Source organism: Phocoena phocoena, chromosome 12, assembly GCF_963924675.1.
Source record: "Phocoena phocoena chromosome 12, mPhoPho1.1, whole genome shotgun sequence".
In the NCBI taxonomy this organism is placed as follows: Eukaryota; Metazoa; Chordata; class Mammalia; order Artiodactyla; family Phocoenidae; genus Phocoena; species Phocoena phocoena.
This window is the reverse complement of record NC_089230.1, coordinates 36847289-36874868: the sequence shown is the minus strand read 5'-3', so window position 1 is coordinate 36874868 and position 27580 is coordinate 36847289. Positions and strand designations below refer to the sequence as shown.

At 38.5% G+C, this 27580-nt stretch overlaps 1 protein-coding gene across 1 annotated transcript in view; it reads left to right on the top strand.

The window, feature by feature from the left end:
- The window catches only part of NKAIN2 (sodium/potassium transporting ATPase interacting 2), a 146257-nt gene that overhangs the window by 103227 nt on the left and 15450 nt on the right, over nucleotides 1-27580 (top strand). The window contains exon 2 of the mRNA XM_065888822.1: nucleotides 23793-23853. Coding sequence (XP_065744894.1) covers nucleotides 23793-23853 — 61 coding nt within the window. The remainder of the gene's footprint in view (nucleotides 1-23792; nucleotides 23854-27580) is intronic.

The window sequence follows — 27580 nt, the reverse complement described above, 5'->3', positions numbered from 1 at the left end:
ATAGATTCAAAAATCCTCAACAAAATACTGGCAAACAGAATCCAACAGCACATTAAAAGGATCATACACCATGATCAAGTGGGATTTATCCCAGGGATGAAAGGACTCTTCAATATATGCAAATCAATCAATGTGATACACCGTATTAACAAATTGAAGGAGAAAAACCATATGATCATCTCAATAGATGCAGAAAAAGCTTTTGACAAAATTCAACACCCATATATGATAAAAACTCTCCAGAAAGTGGGCAAAGAGGGAACCTACGTCAACATAATAAAGGCCATATATGACAAAGCCACAGCAAACATCATTCTCAATGGTGAGAAACTGAAAGCATTTCCTCTAATATCAGGAACAAGACAAGGATGTCCACTCTCACCACTATCACTCAACATAGTTTTGGAAGTCCTAGCCTCGGCAATCAGAGAAGAAAAAGAAATAAAAGGAATATAAATTGGAAAAGAAGAAGTAAAACTGTCACTGTTTGCAGATGACATGATACTATAAATACAGAATCCTAAAGATGCCACCAGAAAACTACTAATCAATGAATTTGGTAAAGTTTCAGGAAACACAATTAATGCACAGAAATCTCTTGCATTCCTATACACTAATAATGAAAAATCTGAAAGAGAAATTAAGGAAACACTCCCATTTACCACTGCAACAAAAAGAATAAAATACCTAGGAATAAACCTACCTAGGGAGACAAAAGACCTGTATGCAGAAAACTATAAGACACTGATGAAAGAAATTAAAGATGATACCAACAGATGGAGATACACCATGTTCTTGGATTGGAAGAATCAATATTGTGAAAATAACTATACTACCCAAAGCAATCTACAGATTCAATGCAATCCCTATCAAATTACCAATGGCATTTTTTATGGAACTAGAACAAAAACTCGTAAAATTTGTATGGAGACACAAAAGACCCCGAATAGCCAAAGCAGTCTTGAGGGAAAAAAATGGAGCTGGAGGAATCAGACTCCCTGACTTCAGACTATACTACAAAGCTACAGTAATCAAGACAGTATGGTACTGGCACAGAAACAGAAACATGGAACAAGATAGAAAGCCCAGAGTTAAACCCACACACCTATGGCCAACTAATCTACGACAAAGGAGGCAAGGATATACAATGGAGAAAAGACTGTCCCTTCAATAAGTGGTGCTGGGACAACTGGACAGCTACATGTAAAAGAATGAAATTAGAACACTCCCTAACACCATACACAAAAATAAACTCAAAATGGATTAGAGACCTAAGTGTAAGACCAGACACTATAAAACTCTTAGAGGAAAACATAGGAAGAACACTCTTTGACATAAATCACAGCAAGATCTTTTTTGACCCACCTCCTAGAGTAATGGAAATAAAAACAAAAATAGGGCTTCCCTGGTGGCATAGTAGTTGAGAGTCCGCCTGCCGATGCAAGGGACACGGGTTCGTGTCCCGGTCCGGGAAGATCCCACATGCCACGGAGCGGCTGGGCCCGTAAGCCATGGCTGCTGAGCCTGCGCGTCCGGAGCCTGTGCTCCACAACGGGAGAGGCCACCACAGTGAGAGGCCCATATACCGCAAAAAACAAACAAACAAAAATAAAAAAAAAAAATCAAAAACAAACAAATGGAAGAAAATATTTGCAAATGAATCAATGGACAAAGAATCTCCAAAATATACAAACAGCTCATGCAGCTCAATATTAAAAAAACAAACAGCCCAATCCAAAAATGGGCAGAAGACCTAAATAGACATTTCTCCAAAGAAGACATACAGATGGCCAAGAAGCACATGAAAAGCTGCTCAACCTCACTAATTATTAGAGAAATGCAACTCAAAACTACAATGAGGTATCACCTCACATCAGTTAGAATGGGAGTCATCAGAAAATCTACAAACAACAAATGCTGGAGAGGGTGTGGAGCAAAGGGAACCCTCTTGCACTACTGGTGGGAATGTAACTTGATACAGCCACTATGGAGAACAGTATGGAGGTTCCTTAAAAAACTAAAAATAAAATTACCATGTGATCCAGCAATCCCACTACTGGGCATATTCCCAGAGAAAACCGTCATTCAAAAAGACACATGCACCCCAATGTGCATTGCAGCACTATTTACAACACTCAGGTCATGGAAGCAACCTAAATGCCCATTGACAGACAAATGGATAAAGAAGTTGTGGTACATATATACAATGGAATATTACTCAGCCATAAAAAGGAACGACATTGGGTCATTTGTTGAGACATGGATGGATCTAGAGACTGTCATACAGAGTGAAGTAAGTCAGAAAAACAAATATCATAGATTAACGCATATATGTGGAACCTAGAAAAATGGTACAGATGAACCAGTTTCCAGGGCAGAAATTGAGACACAGGTGTAGAGAACAAACATATGGACACCAAGGGGGGAAAGTGGCGGGTGTGTGTGTGTGTGTGTGTGTGATGAATTGGGTGATTGGGATTGACATGTATACACTGATGTGTATAAAATGGATGACTAATAAGAACTTGCTGTATAAAAACATAAATAAAATAAAATTTAAAAATTAAGAAAAAGATTTAAAAAATAAAATAAGCTACAAGGATATGTTGCACAACACAGGGAATAGAGGCTATATTTTATAAGAACTATAAATGGAGCAAAACCTTTAAAAATTGTGAATCATTATATTGCACACCAGTAACTTATATGATATTGCACACCAAAAATTGATTAATTAATTAATTTAATTAAATACAGTTCGAAATTGTTTATAGAAGGATTAAGTGAAGATTTGCAAAAGGTGTGAAATTTATCAAAGAATCCATGCCAGTAATTCCATTCTGAATATGTCCTAAAGAAATAATTCGATAACTTAACCAACCATGTTTTAATAGATGTCTCTAATAGAAAAAAATGAAAACTACCTGAAAATGTTAGGGGATTGAGTGAATTATACTGATCTATGTAATGGAATAAATATAACCATTATCAAAAAATGGTCCAGAGTTCTATTTATTGTCATTGAAAGACTTTCATGACATTTTTGTTAGCGGCAAGAGTGGGCCTCAAGCAGCATGTATAATATGATGGTATTTAACATTTTTCAAAACTTTGGGTTTATATGTATATTATAGATACATTTTATTAGATGGATAGATAGGTGGGTAGATAGATAGGATAGGATAGACAAGTGTTAAAATTACAATTAATTTCTATTTTTCTTTCTCTAGTTTTATTTAGTGAGCATAGCTTAATTTTGAACTTACTGAAATTTAAATCCAAATTTTGAAAAGAAGGGATCGTCTCATAAAGTAAGGACCCCCAAACAAAGACTTGAGGGGATGACTTCTAAGCTGACTTTTGAAGAAACACCAACAGGAAGAGTTCTCATTTGAATACAACAGTTCCCTGTCAGGTAGAAGGAAAAGCAGGGCCAGGGGCTGTTACATGTTGGGGGAGCTGTGAGAGAGAGTGGTGTTTATGAACAACTGCAAGGAGTTTGGTGTGGCTACAACATACAGTGCAAAGGAAATCAAGCTGGTGTTGACAGGCAGAAGGCAAATCTTGAAGTACCATATACGCCAGGTGAAAGAGTTTGAATTTTGTCCTGAAGGAACGTGAAAGGCTTTTTAAAGGAAGACTAACACGTTAGGATTGCATTTGTAGAAAGATCACTCTGGCAGCAGTGTGGAAAATGAATTGGCAACCTATTACAGTAAACTCCGCAAGAAATGGCAAGGACCCAGACTAAAGCAGTGGCAATGTGCTCGGAAAAAAGAGAACCGAGTTTACAGATCCTTAGCAAGCTGAAACTCCGGACTTAGTAGAGTGCCGGCAAGGGTGCAGGTGTCAGTGATAAAGTCTGAAACTCAGGCCAATGCAACGGAATAGATAACAGTGCTATTTGCTGAGACAGGGAGCAAGAGAGGAGGGCCAGAGTAAAAGGCAAAGAGGACTCGGTGCTAAACGAGATGCATCTGAGTTGCTCCTAGCTCATCCCAGTGCAGCATGGGCTGCTGCACATTAGAGTCTGAAGTACTGGAGGTGAGCAGCAGATGTGAATTTGGAATCTTCTTCCTATTTGCAGCCACTTATCTGAAGGATTTATTCTATACTTGTTTCTTCACATGACTTTCATTCCACAACCCAGAGCAATCAGGCTTTCAACTTCTCTATGTATAATACTGTTCTCATTAAAATTATATCCAAAGTCCACAGACAGTACACGTTGTGAGAGTGATTACAGAAGTGTGTGAAGTGGGAAGCAAAGAAGGCCCAGAAGGCGACTTTGGAATCATATTTACCTAATGTTCTGTTGAAAGAAAAAGAACCCAGAAAGGAGACAGAAGTTTATCAATAGAGGGGAGAAAAACGGGAAGAGACTACTGTCACTAAGGTGAAAGGATGTGAGATTTTCAAGACACTGGCGTTTTTCAGTGGTATTGGAACTGAAGCCAAGTTGAGTAATCATAATTTGTCCATGACAAATATTAAATATTATCCATGGACTTAGGATCCTGAAAAGTCATTGGATATCATCTTAGTGAGAAGAGTTTTACTGTAGAGGAGAAGATGCAAGCCTGATTTCTCTGGGTTGTGGGATGAAAGACATGAAGAGCAAGTATAGAATAATCCTTCAAAACCTGGCTGCATATGGGAAGGAGAGATAGACAGAAAGACATAGGTCAATTGAAGGCTTTTTATAATTTCAGTGGCTTTTTCCTGAGAGGAAAAAAAAAACAGTAGAGTGGGAACATTTAAGGGTAGAGGTGGAGGTAAAGTAGGTGATGAAGGAAGGAAGCAGGAGGATGCAGCATCTAAACCACAGTGAAGGGATCAACTATGGCCCAGAGGATGAAGACTCCACCCTTAGAAATGGGATCGTAGGCTTTCAGGATGGATAGGGATGGAGGTAAACCTGAATATGGAAGAAATTTTGTGGAATTTTCTCAAAGTAGGATACCAGGACCAAATTACAACTTACATTCAGTTTCACCAAGAGGAACCAGACCCAGCAACTTCTACCTAGATCATGAGTGACAAAATAACCCAGGTCAACCACACAACTAACTTTAGAAATGGAATAAAAAGGACTTGTCCATGTATCAGATGAAATTACTCTGGAAAAAACAGAGCAGGGTTAGAGGTATTGAGAGTGCCAAGGAAGGTGCGATTTAAAATAGACAGTCAAGATCAAAAGGTAACATTGAGAAGGTGATATCTGAACAAAACTCGCAAGAGGAACAGAGAGAATCTCCAATGCCTAAAGGCTACAGTTGGCCTGTTTACTCAAGTAATAGCAAGAAAGTTCATGGTGGCAAGAGAACAGTGAGCAAGGGGAGGAAGAGGAAAGGATCAGATCAGAGAGGTAATGTGGAAAGGATTATGCCACGTTTGGGCCCTACTGTAATGACTTTGGCCTTTACTCTGAGCAAACTGGAGAGCCAGGGAGGGTTTTGGTCAAAGAAGGGACATGATCCGACTTACATTCTTAAGTGGTCACACTGGCTGCTATGTTGCAAGTAAATTATGAGTGGAAGTGGGAAGATGAATTAGGAGACTATTACAGCAATCCAGGTGGGAGAAATGGCAACTTGGAGCTGGGAGACAACAGAGGTTAAAAGTGATCAGATTCTAGATATTCTTTAGAGGCAAATCCTACAGTATTTCCTAACAGATTTGTTCTATTGTGTGACAGAAGAGTCCAGGAGGTCTCCACTGGCTTTGGGATTTAACATGTAAAAGGATGGCATTGTCATCTCCTGAAACAGAAAGACTGTGGGTAAACTCAGGTATTAGAGAGAAGAGCAGGAACTTAGTTTGGGGCATGGAAGTTTGCAGGGTCTACTAGGACACCGAAGGGGAGATGCCTGGGGTGCAGTTGGAAAGAAAAGTACAGAGCTCCAGAAATTCTGTCAAGGAATTTGATGATTATTTTAAAAAGTACATTTCCCAACTCTTGATGGAACAGAAAATTTTCATTTCCTGATCTCTCATTCTTAATACTCCCACTACACTTGGGCAGAGCATGTGGAAAGGACTCAGTCTATATTTTATAAGCAAGTGATTTGAGCACTTTTCACTTCCATGAAGAGAAAATGCTTCATCTCTTTTAACTGCAGGATTTGGGAATATTAAGTGTTCAATGGATTGAGCCGTAAAGGTGAGAGCAAGTATTTGACAGTTTTTGAGACAGGCAAAAACTCAGAAGTGAGTTCTGCATCTGCCAATTTTCCAGGAGACTAATTGGGCCAAGTCACCCTGAACCTTCTTTTGCAGCTTTCTTGGTATGAAGCCAGCCTTTCATCTCCTCAAAGGAACTTCTATTTTTCACCCATTGGATTAATGGCTCAAATAAGAAATTGATACAGAATTTTTTTAAAAAAACCTACATTATAAATTGAGCTCAACTCCAAACAATATATTCAAGTTCTAAAGTATTTAAGAAACTTTGACCACCCAGGAAACAATATGTTAATTTTGTTTGTTTAATCCCATTTTGTTCCCCGCCCCCCAAAAAACTCTTTGAACAGGATATAGTTGTTTACAGGTAGAACTTCGCAATTTATCATGAAAAATGTATTATCATTCCATATGAATATAAACAGATATTCTCTCTGAAGTGGGAAAGTGCTCATAGCTTCAATCATTCATTCATCTTGAGCATCTTACCATCTAAGCTAAGCTAACACTGTGAGAAACCAAGCTGTATCAGTCGAAGTTATTGCAATGGGCAGCTTCAGAACACTCTTGACACTGGTTTAACTGAAATAAAGATTTTTTTTCCTTTTACTATCCTGAACATTTCTGTTCTCTTAGAAAGGTCAAGCTGCTGAAATACTGAGAGTATCCAAAGAGTCAAGGCCAAGAGGACCAAAAAAGAAATCTGAAGTGGTCCAGCCTGGGAAGATTCAGTAACCAACGTGAAAGTGCCCCACTTGCTGTGCCAGCTTCAATACTCTGCTCCTTTTGACTAAAGCTGGCATCTCTGGCAGGAAAGAAAATCAAATCTCATCCTCCTGAGTCCATCTGCAGTTTGGTTTGGGGGAATTTTTGTTCTGAGACAATGCACAGAGATCTCTGTTCACAATCAGACCACCCTGTGAGAAATGACTAAACCTAACTTTTCCTTCATTGTTCATTAAGCCTCCACAGATATATTTGCAAAACTATGGACTTTATATTTCTACCCAATAGTATAGCATTGGATTTTTTCTGAGAATGCCAGTGTCCTGGGGTTTACTGCAGACTATACTCAATTTTTACCGGACACACCATACTTGAGACATTACTGAGTTTGAAACAGAGCTGCAATTCTAGGCTAGAAGAACTGAGAACAGGAAGTAGACTGTTTTACCTCTCTTCTTCATCCACCCTCCAATCACTCAATACACCCCCTTAGAGTAGGAAAAGAAACCATAGCCACAGGAAGGCAGTGGAAAAGTACACCATCCCTCCAGTCCTTTTTTCTACCTTTCAAGTAGTGTGTGATGTGTGTGTGTGTCTGTCTGTGTGTGTCTGTTTCCCTTGCCTTCCAAATAGTATAAGCTCCTGTGGGTGTGGCTGTGCATTTTATTCCTACGATAGCCTCGTATTCCTTAGCACTTCTGCTTTAATAAAGCCTGAACTGTGTTATTATACAATGTAATTCTTTTAAACATCTTTCTATTATACCATATTTTCTAATAGATAAAACTGTGTTTTTAAAAAGAATTTCTCCAATAACTGAGTCCCAAACTTCAAACCACAGGAACTCTATATCAATAATTATTCATGTATGTTTGTGTCCAGTATTTTTTTCTCAGTTACTTTACCTTTAGGAAATTTAAGTTTCCTTTTTTCTACTGCTGGGTGTCTATATTTCATCTTCATCATAGTTTATTTCATCTTACATGTAGATATGAAACTTAGATTAGAGGCTTAGGTGTTTGGCCTATTAATTGTGACTAAGAAACAGAAAAGTTGATTTGAGCCTGAAATTTTTACCTCTGCAAAATAAGATGTAATCAAGGAAATATATTACCGTGTGATCAGATTTTTTTAATTGCCTAAGGATTTAAATAAGAAAATGTATTCCCTTTAATTCAAGTTTTTAATAAATAATGTCAAAGGCCAGAAAGGCTTTTTGATACTTACTTGTGCTTACTTTCCTAACCAGCTGCATTTCAAGGGACTAATTTTAGTTCATGAAATGGCTATTCTAAAAAGGCATAGTGCCAAGGAGAATGCAGTCTTTAGTGTCCTGGGTTGGAATGGCGGCATAGAATAGTGGTTAAAAGCATGTATTCTGGAGCTAGCCAGCTTGGATTAGAATCCCAGCCCTATGGCTTGATAGCAGGTGACTTCAAAAAGTCATCTATCTTCTCTATACCCAAATTATTCACCTACAAAGGGAGTGTAATAATTATACCTACCTCATAAGAAGATTGTGAGTAAAAGAGTTTGTGTATGAACATAATAAAATGCTAATTTTAGCATTTACTAATACCGTCAGATTGAATATGTTCATCAGAGACGAGGAACAGCAAAGTCTACCTGCTTTTCAGGAAGGTGTAAAGACTGAGTACGGTATACCACTGGGACAGTGAAGGTGCAAATAATTGAAATCAGCTATCTGAACAAAGGTATTTAGAAGGAATTACACTTAGTCACAAACAAATTCTAGGTGGGGACATAAGAATTGGAGGGGGGAAATTAGGTGTAGAAAAACATCTCCATTTAACTGCCTGAATTTTAGAAAACTGATCTGCAGAAGCAGATGGAGACTAATTTTTTTTTTTTTTTTTTTTTTTATGCGTTACGCGGGCCTCTCACTGTTGTGGCCTCTTCCCGTTGCGGAGGACAGGCTCCGGACGCGCAGGCCCAGCGGCCATGGCTCACGGGCCCAGCCGCTCCGCGGCATGTGGGATCCTCCCAGACCGGGGCACGAACCCGTGTCCCCTGCATCGGCAGGCGGACTCTCAACCACTGCGCCACCAGGGAAGCCCGATGGAGACTAATTTTAGAACTCAGTCAACCTTCATAAAAGACCATGAAAATCAACAGAATGCCATCGCTTACCATTTCTTGCTCTCCCCAGACCCTCCTCAGAATGTCTCCTCAGACGTTCATATACACACGTGCACGGGCACTCATACACCCGTGCACAGCAGTAACATTCAGTAACGCGGTTTCAACAACTTTGAAGCCATTAAGGTGAGATGAGAAGGTAGTCATCAAGCCTCACTTTCCTGGGAGCACACTGATAATGACAGCACCTTTAAAGGTAGGAAGAAAGCAGACTGCTCTTTCTCTCCCTGAGCTGACGCTGTGGCTACGAAGAGCGTGCTCCTTTGTGTATGTTCAAATATAATAAATAATATAATGGAATGAAAAATATATTTTCCCAGATTAGGGGCAAAAAACTACAAGTCAGTTTAAATATGAATATGCTGAATTAAAGAAACAAAAACATGGTTCTTACAACATCTGGATCATAATTTCTAAATAATGAATTTTTTAAAAATCCCTGCATGGGGGCCATTCTCAGCAGTTTTTTTTTTTCCTCGTATCTTTACAAACTTATCAAACCCTCTTTTTTCTCCTCTTTTGTTTTCTCTTCCCTATTGTTCCTTTAATGGAGTTATCAATGTTGTACTCTCTCTGATAATTTTTGACAAGTGTATAATGAGAAAGCTTTAATGATATAACAAATAGAGGGAGAAAATAAGAACTCGTAATCCAAATAGAATTAGTTTAATATAAATATAGGAAGATTTAGAGCTCAGAAATATGAATGATATTTACTAATAAAGAATAAGTAAATACCTTTTAAAGGACTTTTAAAATTTGGGGAGATAGAAACAATTCTAATCCGTATGTCTAAACTTCAATTTTAAAAGGTGTTTCCATAAAAGTCTCTAAATTAGACGACAGTTCTCAACTTCTACATCCTTACAGTTAGAAAAGGTGGGGAGCAGAAACAGAAACCACTTGAGACAATCAATACGTCTGGGAACAAAAAAATAAAAAGACCTCCTTCCTTTTCGAGGAGGATGGTTGAATAGAATCTGAGTCTGATGAACAATTAGAGATGATGTGAATGATTAAATCATAGGGTATTTCTCCTAAGAGCTCAAAGTACATTCATAATTGTGACTTCATTTATCTTCACATTGACCTGTAAACTATATGAAACATAACTTCCTGTCACTATTTAATCAGGAAATCCTAAAGTATAATTATTCAAATTAGTCCAAGATACAAGATTGGAACTAGATGGAAATAGAAACTAGTTAATCTTTGAGAGTTTACTAAGTGCTAGGCATTATGCTTATTCATTTGCCAGTGAAAGCCTTCCATCTACTGTGATCGGCTTGTTCTTTGGGATTAAAAAATAGTCCAAATTCCCATCCCATACACACTGTATTCTGCAGTATCACTGGGAGAATCTTAGGGCCTTTCTTGACACCCCTGACTCCACTCTTTTAACTGGATTCTCAATTGTCTCCTTACATCTCATCTTTGTACATTGTTATCTTGATTCCTTTAGTTCCCCAAAGGACTGCTAATGTAAGAACGCATAGCGAAACTTTACTGAAGTTTAGGGTATAATGAGATACTGGGAAGATGATCACATTGTAGAAACATACCAAAAATTAAAGATAAAAGTTGGATACTAGCAATCTATATTCTTGAAGAAACCACTGTTTATTCTCCCTGCTAATTGTTTCCAGAGGCCCAGACCACTTCCATTCAGCCAGGTTCCTACCCAGCAATCCCACTAGTAGGTATTTCTTTAAGATAAAGGAAAATGTATATTCACAAAAAGATCTGTAGAAAATGTTTAGGGCAGCTTTAATCAGAGTGCCCCAAACATGGAGGCAACCCTAATTTCCTTCAACAGGTTAACTGATAAGTAAATTGTGGTATCATGGGAGATTTTTGCTGTAATGGTAACCCATTCATTTTGACACTGGGATGATAGCAAAAATAATACAGAGACTTGAAAAGTTCAGCCTACTATTACTGCTCTGGGAATCTGCCACATCAGTATGAACAAGCCAGATTTCCCTGATAGATGATTAAATATGTGAGACTACAAATATGTGGTACATTTGTCCTTATCACGTCAACTAACAATCAGCCAACCCCAAGGAAAAGAGCTGCCTAGATGATTAACAATCAACCAAGTCTAGCAAAAGAACTGCCCATCTGAACTCAACCCAAATTGCCAAACCACAGGACAATGAGCAAAAAATGAATGTTTTTTTCAAACCCTAAATTTTGGGGTGGTTTGTTATGTAGCAAAAGTTAACCAATATATGAATATTCATACAATGGAATGCTGGTTGAAAATAAAACATTAAATTACTGATACATGCAATACCTTGGATTAATCCCAAAAATAGTATGCTCAGTGGAAGAAGCCACACACAAAGCATTATGATTCTATTTATATGAAGTCAAGACCCAGCAAAATTATTATATGGCTACTGAATTGCAAACACTGGTTGCCTGGTGGGTGGGGTGGGAATGGGAGGAATGGTGACAAGACAGGGGCAAGAGGGATCTTTCTGGGATCATAGAAATATTCATGGGGAGTCTTGAGAATCCTCATAGCTGAGTTTAAGAGTTAATAGGCCAAAAAAGAATTCTGATAATATTAATTAAGTTGTATAATATAGGTATTTAACAGGGTGCTATATGAGTACAGAGCAGAGAGTACCTATCTGTGCCTTTTGATATTTGGGAAATACTTCCCTGAAAAGTAGTCTTGAAGTAGCCCATGCTGCATGTAGGCACTCACTATATGGTGTTCAATTTTATTTGTTGGATAGGAAAATGCCATATTCAAAAGCATGAAGGTATCAAACTGTATGTCATATATATGGGGGTAACTACCTGGAGATTTAATATGGAAGACTAAAGGGGAGCCACAAGAGTTGGGGCTGGAAGGATAACCTTGGGCCAAATCACACATGTTCCTGAATGCTTTGGTATCAATTCTTTATCATATGAGCAAGGAGAGCCATTGATTAGATTTTCAGGCTCTTGGAACCACACGGCCCCTATGACCATCCACCTAATGTGGGGCTTGCCTTGCTCAACAACAGTAAACTGACGGTAATTAGTGGCTCATCCAATATATTCTAATATAAGAAGCCCACTCTGGTGTGTAGAGGCATATATAAACAATTCAGAGGAGGACTACAAAATCATGATGAGTTGGAATCACTGAAAGAGAACTGAAATGGTAATTAAATGGGTGGGAGGAACATTCCAGTTCTTCTACACACCCCAGGCTCCCCACAAGTGGCATTAAACTCCTCCATGGTTTGTCTGATAGCTGAGCCAGTTTTTTTCTTGCTGATTTCCAACCTCTGCTAATCCAAAGCTCAATACTATCCTCTATATTCCAATTTCAACTTGGAAAAGTTGGTGAACTTAATTTTAGGATTTTTCTTTCTGAATATGAATTCACTCAGAGTTTTACAATCTTATGTTCCCTCATGCGACAGTAGTCAGTTTTGCCAGCTGGATAAGTTAACAATACCATGTAAGAGTGAAAAACATAGTATTTCAGGTTTGTAGAACCGGATTCAAGTTCTTACTATCTCTTAATCTTGGAGCATCACTTAATTCCCTCAAGCCTCAGCTTTCTCATTTGTAAATCATGGGTAATATGGAAAATCTCTCCTTGGTTCTGGAAAGAACAGATAGAACAATAGCCATAAAGATGTGAACATATGCCCAGAATATAGTGAACACTTCAAAAATGCTAGCTATTACCTTGAACAGTAATTACTAGTCTTTCCTTTTCTACCTCCCAGGACGTGAGGTGTTCGTTAGATGATTGGTTCTTTGAAGTTTAAACATTGAAAAATGAAAAAGTAAGACACACAAATACAGTTGCAGTTTTTCCTAGTTTATATATTCCCAAGCGGTAACAATTGTGTTACCATTAATTAATGAAATCCCTTTATTCTGAAGTCCTTGACCAGTATCTTTCACCCTCATATTGGCTGTGTGTTATGTAGAAAGGAGATAATCTAGGATTTACGTTGAAAAGAAGATAACTCAGGTAGAAAGGAAGAGAGGAACAGTGAAGAACACCAATCATAGCCAAGTTCTGACTCCAAAGTTATTCAATCCAACTAGATTACCCTGCTGCACATGGATAGAGCTGACGGGTCTTTTAAATGACACTTTAATTCAGTTTTGTGCTTTTTAAAATTGCTTTGGGAAGAAACTGGTCTTCAAATTTGTGTCTTCCACAATCCACATCTTATTCCCCTTGGGGGTTCTTTTCCTGTTAGTACCTTCATTCCCATTCATCTTCCTCTGCCACATGTTACAGAAAGTACTTTGCTTCAGAAGCAAGCTTCACTGAATGCTACATAAAATACCTTTTCATAGAGCGTAAAGCTTATTCCCACAGATGTCATGGTAAAGGGACTGATTACTCTAAGCTTCCTATTTAACTATATTTTCAAAACCTTAATAGTAAGGTTTACTGTAACATTTTGAAGCAACTCTTCTCTCTAGCTGGTAGGCTGATGTTTCCTTTTTAGTTTTGGGGTTTTTTAGTCTTTTTTACTACAGTGAGAGCACTATTCTTGTTGACATCTTTTTTTTTTTTTGCGGTACGCGGGCCTCTCACAACGGGAGTTGTGGCCTCTCCCGTTGCGGAGCACAGGCTCCGGACGCGCAAGCTCAGCGGCCATGGCTCACGGACCCAGCCGCTCCGCGGCATGTGGGATCTTCCCGGACCGGGGCACGAACCCGTGTCCCTTGCATCGGCAGACGGACTCTCAACCACTGCGCCACCAGGGAAACCCAATAATATTTTTATAATGATGAGCTTGTCATTTAACACTTTTTCTGATCCTCATTATCTGCCAAAAGAAGAAACACCTCATGAAGGTTCATCAAAGTTGAATAACATTAACTCTCTTACACCTCCCACCATGTAACCAGTCAGCCTGGACTAAAATTCCGGGCTGTGAGAGGACAGCATATGCCTCCAAGCCATGGGGACATTCCAGCTGGCATCGACAGAGCCAGCAAGGAGTTTGATATCCGACTTGTAGTTTGCCCAGTGAGACTTATGAGTCCCAGCTGTATTTCTTGAGTCAGCTCCTGTTTCTGTAAAGAAACACTTAAATGCAAATCAACTTCTAGTCTGGAAGATGATAACTGGTCAATTCCAGAAAGGTCTCTAGTGGAGTCTAATCTACTTAGTATCCTATTGAAAGGAATGACTTCTGCCTAAACAGAGGCCTTGTGCCCAAACATGTGCAGCAGTATTATTCTAAGGATCCTAGATTCCCCTAGAAATGTGGACCAGACAGAATCTAGAGACCAAAGACAATGTCTTTTTCACCATCGCCCAAATATTAAATGGCCTGCTATATTTCATCAGTTACTTTAACATGGAAAAACAGAATATTTACTAAACTAACATGGGTAGATGTGTTCACTTTGCTCCTTGCTAAATGTTAACTATACAGAAATTATACAGAAATATTATTTATACAGAAAACATATGAATGGACTTACTATTTCCAACTTTTATTTCTAAACAATGATAATTTACTCATTACTTATTTTTTAGATCTCTGAAGGGAAGTGATCACAGAGGTCATGGGGTTTTCAGTGATGTTCCCAGGAAGTAGTCAACCATCAATCTGCATGGGAAATTCTCTATCATCATCATCACCATCCTCACCATGTTCGTAAAGAACTTTCTATGAGCTGGGAAGTTCACTCATCCTATCTCATTTCTCCATCTCCCTTCACAGTGTGGTTACAATTCTGCTGAGTATCTCTCTTCAACTGTGGTACCAGCATTGAACACTGTCAGTATTTTGACTGAGACCAGAAGGAAGTGGGGCTATTCACCTCCCTTGTTCTACACACAGTAATTCTCTTCAGCTAGCCAAGGACCACACTGCTAGTTTAGGCATCCTCCATATAGTTACAGAATTTGATCATCAGATCATTGTTGTTCTTTCCCAAGAATTTTAAAATGACATGCAGAACAGGACTTAGGGTGAGATACCTGAAGCATGCTTATTGAAACTGCCCTCCAGTTCTAAACTGATCTCTTCACTGCGGCTCTTTTCAGAGTCTAAGTCTTTAACCAGATACAGATCCAGTGCATAGTCTCCACGCACATACTATACATTTACATATACATATTCTTACAATGTCATCTTATTCATGATTTCTTGAAATATCATGGTGTGATATGTGCTGAAGCACCAAGTATGTTATATATACCAAATTTTCCTTATCTTCTGATCTAGCACCTTTGAAAAAGAGAGAAATGTTAATATAGTTTTAGCACCTTTTTTAAAAACACAGGTCATTTTTGCAACTAGTATTGCAGTACAATTCTCCTAGTCTCTTCAGAAGAATCTAGCCTTGTACTCTCACTGTCATCTCTAGAACAGCACATTTCCTCCAGTGAAACACACTGAACTCTTTTAACCCTGTCTGTTGATGTCGACATACCTAAGATAGGCTAATTTATTTTTGCATGTCTTACTTGTACAACTACTTTTGCTTTAGGATCCCTATTATCTCTGAGCAAAAATTATGCTATTTGTACCATTTGCTCACAAAAGAATCATGTACTTACTTTGTTCAAAGTTGCTACTGGACAGTATTGATTGTTTACATTTTACAGAACACTGTAGCATTTCTCTTTCTCAAGTGCTTCACTATAAATAAATCAGGGTCCCTACTACTTGTGACATGTATACAATCTTAGTTTTATTATCAAACTTAGTTTTATTACCAAAATAGTAGCGTGTTGTTGACAGATCGCTTTTTGCATTTCCCAATCATTTTCTTTTTTTAATTGAGATATAATTGACATATAACATTGTATTCGCTTTAGGTGTATAACATAATGCCAGTTATTTTCAATGAACAATTTTGGTTACAAACTCCCATTATGGGTCCTGTCTCAAAAACTAAAGGTATCTTCTGGCAGTTCTATTGCGCTAATCAGCCATTTATTTGATCACCTCCCAAATGGCAGATGTATAGAATGGTTGAACCACTGCTCTCAGTACAGTTTTTAAAACTAATGGGATATTTAAACTCTGAATGAGGCATTAACCATGATGACATTTGAATTTTATTAGTCGTCTTTTATGCTGCCTGAGTATCTCCTGCTCTTCCAGCTTTACTAATACATTAGACTCATTTGAACCCGGGTAACTCTTTGGTAAGGCTGGCCTGAAGAAATCTACCAGTCTCCAGAGGCCAATTTAGAACGGGAATTACTGGTTAAGCCAGCGTTGGCATGCAGTTCAGTCCATTTCCCAGCCTTAAGAAGATAAGGCAAGTTTGCATGTACGTCTACCTTTATTTAATCTTTTAAAAAGTGTTTAATACGGTCATGCTTGGTGATGCGACACAATACCTAAAGGCTGGTATTAAGATATGTTTCTGATCCTCTGAAAAGCTTTTCTGACTCAGTAGGCTGTGAAAGTTCACAACAGCCCTAAAGGCAATCCTCCATGAGTTATTGTAGATTGATAACTGCACCTGGATTATTCGTAGCAAAGAAAATTTGCAACATGCTCCTTAATAGCCCGGCCATTGGAATAGTTTAGGATAAGAATCACCTGGTGGACAACTGAAATGATACACCAGTCTACATAAAAAATATTTCATATAAAAGACCTTCATTAATAACACTGATATAATCATATTAGAATATTTTGCTAAAGCAATCTTGAAATACGTAAATGGAATAAGATGCAAAAGAGCAAGTAAAATCATTTGCAACTTAAAAGTATATTTTGTGAGCATATAATATCCTTCTGTTCAAATTCATATTACAAAAAGCATGGGCTTATAACATCTGAATTATGAATTCAGAACAAAAATAGATGATTTAAATGAAACACAGAACAAATCTATTTGAGAATGAGACATTTGCAGATAAAAAAAAAAGTGTTTGCTACCCCATCTCCACCCCAGTCAAAAAAGGAGCGTTGAATAATAATTCTATATTGTATCAGCATAAAAAACTATTGTGAACTTCTATGTTGATCTAAGGGCTCAGAATTAAAATGTGTCTTTGTACTTAAGAAAACAAGTACATCCACCTTGTTTAAATATATTTGCAAATTTAGAAATTATGATAACAATACAAAAAGGTCTTTTAACATAAATGACAGTTGCCTAAATGTAGTATTTTTAAATTCATCTTTTTATTGTGAAATAATTGTAGAAATACATAGAAAATAATTGTGAAATACATAATGCAATTGTATGAAATAATACAGAGAGATCTTGTGTACCCTTTATCCAGTTTTGCCCAATGGTAACATCTTGCAAAACTATAGTACAATATCACTATTAGGATGCCGACAGTGGTGCAGTCAAGAATACTTTGTGTTGCCACATCCACTTCCCTGTGACACCCCACCCTCCCTAGTCCTGGCAACCAGTAATCTGTTCTCCATTTCTCTAGTTTTGTCATGTCAAGAATGTTATTTAAATGGAATCATACAGTATACAACCTTCGGGAATTGGCTTTTTTCACTCAGCATAATTCTATGGAAATTTATACAAGTCGTTGCATGTATCACTAGTCCCTTTCTTGTACTGCTGAGTAGTATTCCATAATACGGATATGCCAGTTTGTTGAACAGCTCACTCAACGAAGGACATCTGGATTGCATCCCGTTTGGGGCTATTATGGATAAAGCTGCTATATGCTTTAGTGTACAGGTTTTTGTGCGAACACATCTTCCTTTCTCTGGCATAAATGGCCAGGAGTGTGTTGCTGGGTTATATTGCAGTTGTGTGTTTAGTTTTTCTAAGAAAACTTCAAACTCTTTTCCAGAGTGGCTATACATAAATATTTCTGTCTTTTTTCTTCCAAGATTTCTGTAGTTGGTCTTCTAAATTTTGACCATCGTGAATCTTGGTATGAATTTCTTTGGGTTTTTCCTGTTTGGGCTTCAATCAGCCTCTTGAATACATAAGTCAAATTTGGAAAATTTGCAGTCACTATTTCTTCGAGTACTTTTTCAGTACTGCTCTTTTTTTCCTTTCCTTTCAGGACTCCAATGACACAAATGTTAGATGTTTTATTATAGTCCTATGGCTGTATGAGGCTCTGTTCATTTTCTTTTTTAGTCTACTTTTTTTCCTTGTGTATATTGGGTAATTTCTATTGTTCTATCTTCAAGTTCACTGATTCAGTCCCGTCTCCTCCATTCTGCAATTGAGTTTTTTTAATTTTGGTTACTGAATTTTTTTTTTCAGTTCTAAATTTTCAGTCTGGTTCTTCTTTATATCTTCTATTTCTTTGATGACACTTTTTTTTTCATTCATTTCAAGTGTGTTCATAACTTCTTGCTGAAGCATTTTTTTTTTAACTCTAAAATGTTTGCCAGATAATTCTAACATCTGTCATCCAGCTCTGTGTTAGCTTCCATTGGTTGTCTGTTTTCATTCATGTTGAAAACTTTATCCTTACTGATACAGTGAGGAATTTTAAATTGAAACATGGACACTTTGGGTATTATATTATGAGACTCTGTATCTTCCTTAAATCTTCTGTTTAGCGGGCTTTCTCTGGCGCTCCTTTGGCAGGGGAAGGAGAGACACTGACTCATTACTTCCGAGCAGGGGTTAGAGGTCCAGATTCCCCACTCAGACTCTATTGATACTCAAGAGAGGAAGGGCTTCTCATTAAGGCTTGGAGACAGTGGAAGTTCCTGCTCTCTACTCAGCCTTCACTGGTACCTCCAGGGTACCAAGGTACCAGGGTACCAGGGAAGGCTAGGAGGGGTAGGAGTGCCTTGTTACTGCTCCCAGCTGGCTTCATCTAACACCACAGGGGCAGGGCATTGACCTCATTACTGCTGGTCATTGGTGAAAGTCCTGATTCTCCACTAAGCCTCCTCTGACACCACCCAGTTGGGAAGGGAGGGGTGCCTTCTTACTACAGAGTGAGGCCAGAAGTCTAGACACCCTTTGGGGGTCTCTACAGACACTACGGAGGGGGACTTCCTCCTTCCTGGCAGGAATGAAAATCCAGGCTCCCTGCCTCACTTCTCAGACACCACAACCTGGCCAGGAGGGAAGACCTGGCTCCCTCTTCTTTGTTGCTGTGGCTGGGGAGTGGGGTTACAGTTTTTTCTGTGGCGTTGGCTAAAGAGGGCTATTATTGTCTTAAATTGTTTTTCTGTCTTGTTAGGCTGTCCCTTTCCTGGTCCTTTGGTTAGCGAGAGCAAGCTTTTGTTGGGGCTCTTTTATCTGTGCCTATTGGCATTTCTGTGTCATGGGCTTCTTCAGCCCCAAGTATGGTATATATGAGACAAAAGAAAACTAGGAAACTCACTCCCCTGTCCTTCTTTGGGTCCCAAGATTCCTAGCCAGTCTACCTTCTTTCCATCTTTCAGAGTCTTCCTATGTGTGTTTTATATATATAATGTCCAGGGTTTTCAGCAGTATTTAGAGGGAGGGTTAGGGAAAAGTATGTCTACTCCAACTTCCTGAAAAAAAGTCCAGAAGATAGTATTTTAAACACTAAGGCTATTACATTTTCAATTATTACAATTAAATCTTTTTAAATACTTACCAAAAGGCTTCAGTTTCCTCTTATCTATTAGCTTCTAAGTGAATTTCTGGGATATACAGTCATAATTTGGTTTGTAGATACAAAAAAGAATTTCAATCTGATTTAGTTATAGAGAGAAATATCATTTCCTTTCAGCCAGTAATGATATCAAGATGATATATAATTCCCTATCAGGTGAATTAGAAGTGAATAAATCATATTAGATGTATCAAGGTGAAAAGATGAATAAAAATTAAAAGATTTAGGCTTAGCTCTGCTTTGAATGCCAAAGACTAAGACAACTGTAATATTTTGGTTTGTTACAAGTGGATAATTATATGTTTGCCTAGTATAATACCACTGGTATCTTTCATTGTTACTCTGAGCCATCTTTAAATAAGGAACAGAATAAATAATTTTATTTTCATTCCAGGTATTCATATCCACTATGACCATGTAGGTCACTGTTTCCTACTTTGGGAACCATTACACCCCTTCACATTGCCCAAACTCCTCTGAAACGGGGCCTCTTGCTCCTCTCTGAACATAATCCACATCTTCCCATAGGTTGCCTGAGCTCTGCTTGGAAGATATTCTCACCTTTCCCGTTATTCCCTCTCAAAGCCTTCCACCCCCATCTCTCGAGGTCTATCTCCAAAATGCCAACCTACAACCTACCCTGGGAATGGACTGCCAGTTCTTTGGCAAGGCAACACTTTAGCTCAGTCTTAAAGGATGAGTTAGAACTACTCAAAGGTGGAGAGCTGAGCAAGGAAGGAAGGGAGGAGATGTAGGGCATTCGCATGCTTTGTTGGCAGAAGGGGTTAAAGAGTTAAAGAACAGAGGGCAACCACCTGATATATGTCTGCAAACTACCAACAGCTTAATACTGGCATAAATTCTGAGACAAGGAGTGGTGGGAAATGAGGCTAGACAGGGACTATATATCACATTAGGAAGGATTTGTATTTTGTGAAAACTTTTATACTTCTTCAGTAGAAGATGGGGTGCACCTTAAGTGTACTGTATAGAAAATTACATAGTTAGAATTGCAATTTGATACATACTCAAAGCCCTCTGATTATAGCCCTAACCTGTCTTCACAGCTTTTATTTCCGTTGCTCTAATATGAGGTCCACAAACTCTCATCAGATGGAAGGAATGGCTCTTCCTTGAACACAGTCTATAACTTCCCCGCTTGATGAACTCGCTCAGGAAAAGCAAGGCCCATTTTACCTCTCCTCTGCAAAGATACATATAATGCTCTTCCAAAGGTAGCTGTGAGGATTAATAAGCTAACGCGTGAAATCACCCAGTCTACCGTTTGTCAGTTAGGAGACAATCTATTTTCTTCCTTCCTCCTGGCACTTATCTTAATCTACTTTGAAGTACAATTATATGTGTACCCCTGCTACAAGACTGCAAAATCCTTTAGACTGTGTCTAAAACAGTGGCTCTAAACGAGGGGCAGTTTTGCCTTTGAAGGGATGTATGGCAATGTCTGGAGACATTTTGGATTATCTCAATTATCAACTGTCTCGATCATAGGATGTTAGTAGTTATACATCCTATAATGCATAACAGAGCCCACAAAAAAGAGTTACTCAACCCAAAATGTCAGTGGTGCCGAGGTTGGGAAACCCTGGTTTGGTTCATCTTTGTGGCCTGGGCAGCAGTTAGCTGAGTTGCATTTTATAGGAAGTATTCAGAGCTGTAAGAAATTCGTTGAAACTGCTTTTCTGTAGGTAAATTTATAAGTTGCTGTGAGGGAGTAAAAATTAAATTAGAAATGTATTTGGTGTAGGAAAATTGAAAGGTAACAGAGGTTTATGAATCTTTATTAATTTGGGAGAAACCAATTTCCATTTGTATTTAGAGGTGACCAATTTAAAAGGTGAAGTTCTCTTAATCAGCAAGCTTTTGTAATGAAATGCAGCAGGATTTACTTTTATATCAAAGTCACTCCCCTGATAGTTAAAGAATGCAACCGAATACAATTAAAAGATCACTGGTAAGCAAAACACAGTGCCTTGGCTGCATTCTGGGAGAGGGGTACAGTTAATAATCTAGATTCTAGTGACACTTTAATGAGAAGTTTAAACTCACTGGCCCTGAATCTCAGAATTTATCAATGCTCTTTACCTAGATTTTCATTTAAAAGTAATTAAGTGATGAGTGAAAATCAAGAGAAAAGTTTGTGATTAGGAAAAAAGTTGCTTTGTAGATAATTCAAGTAGTAAGTATTTTAAACTGAAGAGAAGAGATAAACTACTGATAAATCTATGGCATTTAGCCACAATGGTAAGGCCTTCCTGTGGAGGAAGAAGGGGAGATACAGGCAGTACCCAGGGGATTTAACCAAACCCATAGCCTCTTTACCTCGCCACAGTCGGATCCAGCACCCATGACAGAGTACACATGGGACTAGGTCACTCAGTGATACGGGCATTTTCATGGGCCCTGGTGGATAAAAGATTAAGAAGCGTTAATCTGTTTCTCCATTATCTGTGAAAATGCTCAAATCACTGTGTGATTTTGTTTGGTCAAATCAATATCTTTGCTAAAGCCAAATAGGATACACTGGTTTTTAATAGTACCCTGTATTCTAAAAATAAGTCCCATAAAAACAGTAACCTGATGATTCCATTATATAAGGAGACTGTTCTTACTATCACAATTTTATTGCCAATAGCAACATATACTTCAAAGAGAAAAATGCTTATTTGATGACTTTTCTAACATATTTTTAAAAACCTAAGTGCTAATGTAGCATCAGTGGTATGTTATCTAGCTCTCTGTTACTATGTGTAGTGGTTCAGACACTACACTTGGGGGTGGGAGGGCAGCGGGTCCACTGTCCCTCTCATCCAGGATCTGAAAACAAAAGCTTGTGAAGAATATTTTGCATAAGTCTGCTTTCTCATTCATTGCTCTCTCTTAAGCAGGGTCACTGTTTCTGTGCCAGGAAAACCACTGTTTTATCTCATGCCAGATCTCTTTGGAAAAGAACAGAATCTGCCAGAACGTGCTTTCTTTCTCACACTAAAATTAAAGATTTTCTAAAGTTCCTTTTAACCGGACCTCTGTCTCCAAATAGTTCTTCTCATTAAATACCTATCAGTGTACCCTCTGACTTAAAATGTTCCACTCACATCTTCCAGAAATACTGCAATCTGTCAGCTAATGGAAAACAAGTTCATTAGGTTTATCACAGCAGCAACTTTTTGCCCTGTACCTTAGCTTCCTGATTGAAGACTGTAGCCTTTTTCCCAAGGTTCCCTTCCCTGATGCCAAATACTCAGTAGGATCAATGCCTGTCTGAAATGTCACCGTGAAAAATAGTCATCACTGTCCTGAGGACATGCCTTTAAGGATTCCTCCAAACTGGATTGTTTTGGAAAAAAAATTTTCCACATATCAGGAAATTAGTTTGCTTCCTTATACCAGTGCTCATTATTTGACTAAATAATTATACTTATATGAAGGAATACAAAACTACACCATCTGAGGGGACATATATCAAAGGGCTTTACTGTGCTCCTTCACAGATACTATTTCAGTGAGCAAAGACTTCCCTGACCACAGGGACCTCTGTTGTATGCTTCAGAAAGGATGCTCTGATGTGTGCAATCCCAGTCAAATGCATTGTGATATTCCTTACAGTTACCCACCCCATTGCTCCTCTGTATCATGTCATCTTAACTATACTCGGTATGTCCTGGTTCCTGTTACTGGTCTAAATAAGAGTTTTTCTTACTTACAAAGTGTTGAGGCAATATTTCAAGGAATCTCCTTAATATTTTTCTCTCAAAACATTTTTCTGATAGTCAGCAGGAGTCCAATTTTAGTATCTTAGGCTCTGGGCTAATGAAAAGTGAATTAGAAGTTGATTGGCACAAATGCAAATGCTAATCCATTGATGAATGGCCATAATTCTGTATTTTTCCTCTGGACCTAAAATAACTTGTTGTAGATTGCCTGGCAATTAACAAATCTTAAACATAAATGCAGAACAAAGGAAAACAGAGTAATATATTCACTTATAAGTCACATTATATGAATCAAGAATCCACACAGGAGTCCAGATCCAGCCTGATGAACTCTTTTGGAACACTGAATCTAGTCAAAACCACATGCCTTTGAAAAGTCGCTCCCCCAGTGATATCCAGTACTGTTGCCTTTGCCACATGTCTAAAGCATCTTTGTTTTGTTTCAGCTGGCAGGGTTCATCTACGCCTGTTATGTTGTGAAATGTATAACTGAAGAAGAGGACAGCTGTAAGTATTAAAGCTCTGTTCTGTTTCTTTCAAGTTCAGAGCATCTTCTTTACTGCCTCTTACCTGTTTTCCTCCTTCTCAGACAATATCCCTTAACACATCATTAGAATAGGGACTAAGCCCTTTGTACCCATTAGACTAAAATGGTTTTCATAAAAGTATCCAGCATATAGATAACTAATCAGTTTCACCCAGGACTACAAATCCCAACAATCAACAATTTGCAATAGTTCCAAAAATTTTCACAAGAACTGACTCCAGATTGATTCAAGAAATTTGTCTTCATGAAACCAAATGTTCATATTTCCTATTCTTTCCTACAATTTGATACAAATAGCTAGAACTTTATGTCAGAGTCTCAGCATTCCGCACTACTGCTTGATCCAGAGTTTAAATGGAGGTACCCTCTCACAAGCCTCTAAGTGGCTCCATTGTCCTCTGCTCTTCTAAAAATTGGCAGGTAGAAGGTTTCACTCCTTCCTTGCCCCCTAAGGATCTGAAATAGGAGGATTGGAAAAAGTACTTCAATGCTCTCTGGGTACTTGTCCATACAGCTATATTTATTCTGAGGAAAAATCAGAGCTGGGAATCGTTTTTCTTGGTTTCCAAAGATATTCATAATGATTGGGGTGTTGAGACAGTGGAGGAAAAGATGAGGATCCACTGCTCTGTTAATAGGATGATTTGAGGAAAATACTCAAAGAGAAATATGTGTTTCTTCTTCACTTTCCAGTCATACTAGAAAGAGGGAGGCTGTATCATGTGATTCATTTAGAGGAGACACATTCTCAATCATATCCACACACGATGTAAAATTAGGAATATGCAGTGCATAGTTTTTATTGTTGTTTGCAAAAGGAAATGACAGTCCTTTACAAATAAGTGTTTGTAAAACACTCCTCAATGTATCAAGTGCGATGTCAGTTTGGGGATATTTTAAGATGAGTAGGGACTTCCCTGGTGGCGCAGTGGTTAAGAATCCGCCTGCCAAGGCAGGGGACACGGGTTCGATCCCTGGTCCGGGAAGATCCCACATGCCATGGAGCAACTAAGCCCGTGTGCCACAAATACTGAGGCTGTGCTCTAGAGTCCGCAAGCCACAACTACTGAGCCCGCGTGCCAAGAGCCCGTGCTCCACAACAAGTCACTGCAATGAGAAGCCCGCGCACCACAACGAAGAGTAGCCGCCGCTCACCACAACTAGGGAAAGCCCGCGCACAGCAACGAAGACCCAATGCAGCAAAAATAAATAAATAACTTTATAAAAAAAAAAAAAAAAAAAAGATGAGTAATATGCAGTCTTTTACTTCTAGGAATTAAGCATTTTGTAGGGGAAAGAAACATGTGAACAAATAAGTATAATAAAGCTCTGTAGAGTGTATAGTGTGGGGAGATAGGAAAGGAATCAGGAAAGGTTTCATAGAGAAGGACACTCTTGAGCTTGGTCTTGGAAAATAAATAGATATTTGGATAGCTGATGCGGGAGTAAGGTGATCCCAGGAAAAAGGTGAAAAAGAACCAAGACATATCACAGCCTGCCATGTTGGGGGCAGAGCAGTCAGGTTAATATGACTGAATTATATCCTGTGCCAGAGGTGGGTACCCAGAGATGACTGGAAAAGATGAGATAGTAGAAAAACGGTTATGACAGAGTAAGGAGTCGGACTTTATTTTGTATAGCATGATGGCCAATCAATTGGCAGTTAATAGAAAGAGTAACAATCAGAAATGCACTTCAGAAGAAACATAATGGTATCAGTATGAAGGAGAGACTTGAACGGGAGGGTCGAGATGAAGGAAAGACAGACAGATTAGGACACCGTGAAAATGACTGAGATATGAGATGATGAGGGTCTGGACTAAGCCCAGTGTTGGAGAGGGAGAGGATAGATATGTTATTAAACATAAAAACAATACTGATTAATGGACTGTGGATGGGTACTATGTAAGCGGTAAGGAAGAGGCTGACAGATTTCTGAATTTCTGATATGAGTGAATGGATAGATGAAAATGTCACTTGAGGAAAGTAGAATGGGGATGCAGCAACTGGTTCAGTTTGGAAAGGTTAAGTTTGAGGTGCTTCACAAAGATGCAGGAGAAGATATCTAGTAAGCATTTGTCCTACGCCCAAAAGATTTATTCTGTTGGAAGGGTAAATATTAGGAAAGGTAAAAGATATATGGATTTTAAAATGTATGGACTCCACAAACTGTAAGTTCATTCAGCTATTAACCATTCAGTGTCTTTGTGCCAAATCCTTGATGAGTCTATAGGTTAAATTTCATATGGGAATTGAGCTTTCTCTAAACTATAGTGTTTGATTTTATTTCACAATGATGTCTGCATTTTTATCTTCAGAAAAATATACTGACACACCAAGTCTCCTAGACAGATAATCGGTATCTCTCCAGAATAGTACCTCCCAAGCGGGATCCCAGAAATGCTAGTCCATAAGCTATACTGCTCAAAAAAGATTCCAAAGCCAAGTAAGTTTGACACTGAAAATTTAGAATGCACATTTATGTATTAACATCTCTGAGAGTACTGCAATAAAGAAGTATGTCCAATTTGTCCTAATCCAGTTTTGTTTTAACCATATTGTGTTGGATGAGATACAGTGAGGCCAGAAGCCGATCAAAGAGAGAAACCAAAAAGGGTTTTACCACATTCACGGTTCCCTAGGGAGAACACAGCATGCCATGCAGGGCCACTCAGGGAAAGCATCATCGTGGGTCATGAGGCAGAGAGAGAAAGAGAGAGGAGAGAGAGAAAGACAGAGAGAGAGATGGAGGGAGGAGAAAGAGAGAGAGAGACACACACACACACACACACGCAGAACCATAAGCAAGTGCTTTTATTGTGGTTTCCAGGGAAAGGACCAGGCAAGGCAGGGTAAAAGGATTTAGGATTGGCTAAGTTTGAAAGAGGTCCCCATGAAATTCATGTTCACTGTGAGTGTCAGAGAATAAGGTTTGGGGCTATCTAAGGTCTCCAGATGTTTGGGGTGGGCCAGGCTTAATTTGGGAACAGCCTGTGGTCATTCTGTAGATGTTAGGGCATTTTACAGAAACTAAAAGTATAGTTAATATCCCAAACATTTGAACACGGAACCTTTTTTCATAAGAAATCTTAATATTCCAGGGAATTATAATTCCAGGGAACTCGTTTTAGGGAATTCTGCCCTAGGTCAAGTTTTGGTCAAAGCCATGTAAATCCAAGGGGATGTGAAGTCACAAATATCTTTTGGAAGATAAGGCTTATCTTTCAAGTATCTAATAAACTGTTCTCCATAATGCTTATGTCTTTTTATGTATTTTGACCACAACTCCTTAAGTGCCTTTATTAATCTAAAAGAAAAGCAGACTTATCACAGACAACTTTTCTAATGTTAGCCTTTTTGCTCAGTGAGTAAGATATGAACTACTCTCCTTTTTTTATATCCTAGTAGACTCATGCTTATCATGAACGTTCCTGGGATGACTAAACAACCTGGAGGAGATGCTCATTTGGGCCAGTTCTCTGTCCAGTTAGGTCTGTTTACTTGTGGTCACTCACACACAGACAATTACGAATATTTGTTGAGTAAAATGCTTTAGATTGATATTTCCCATGCATTATCATTATCTTGATCACCGGTCTATATGTTTACCTCCAGGCACTGCCTAGAACACATGACTTCCAATGCTCAAGTGTAAAAAAGGCTGCAATTTCTATCTAGTTTTCAGTA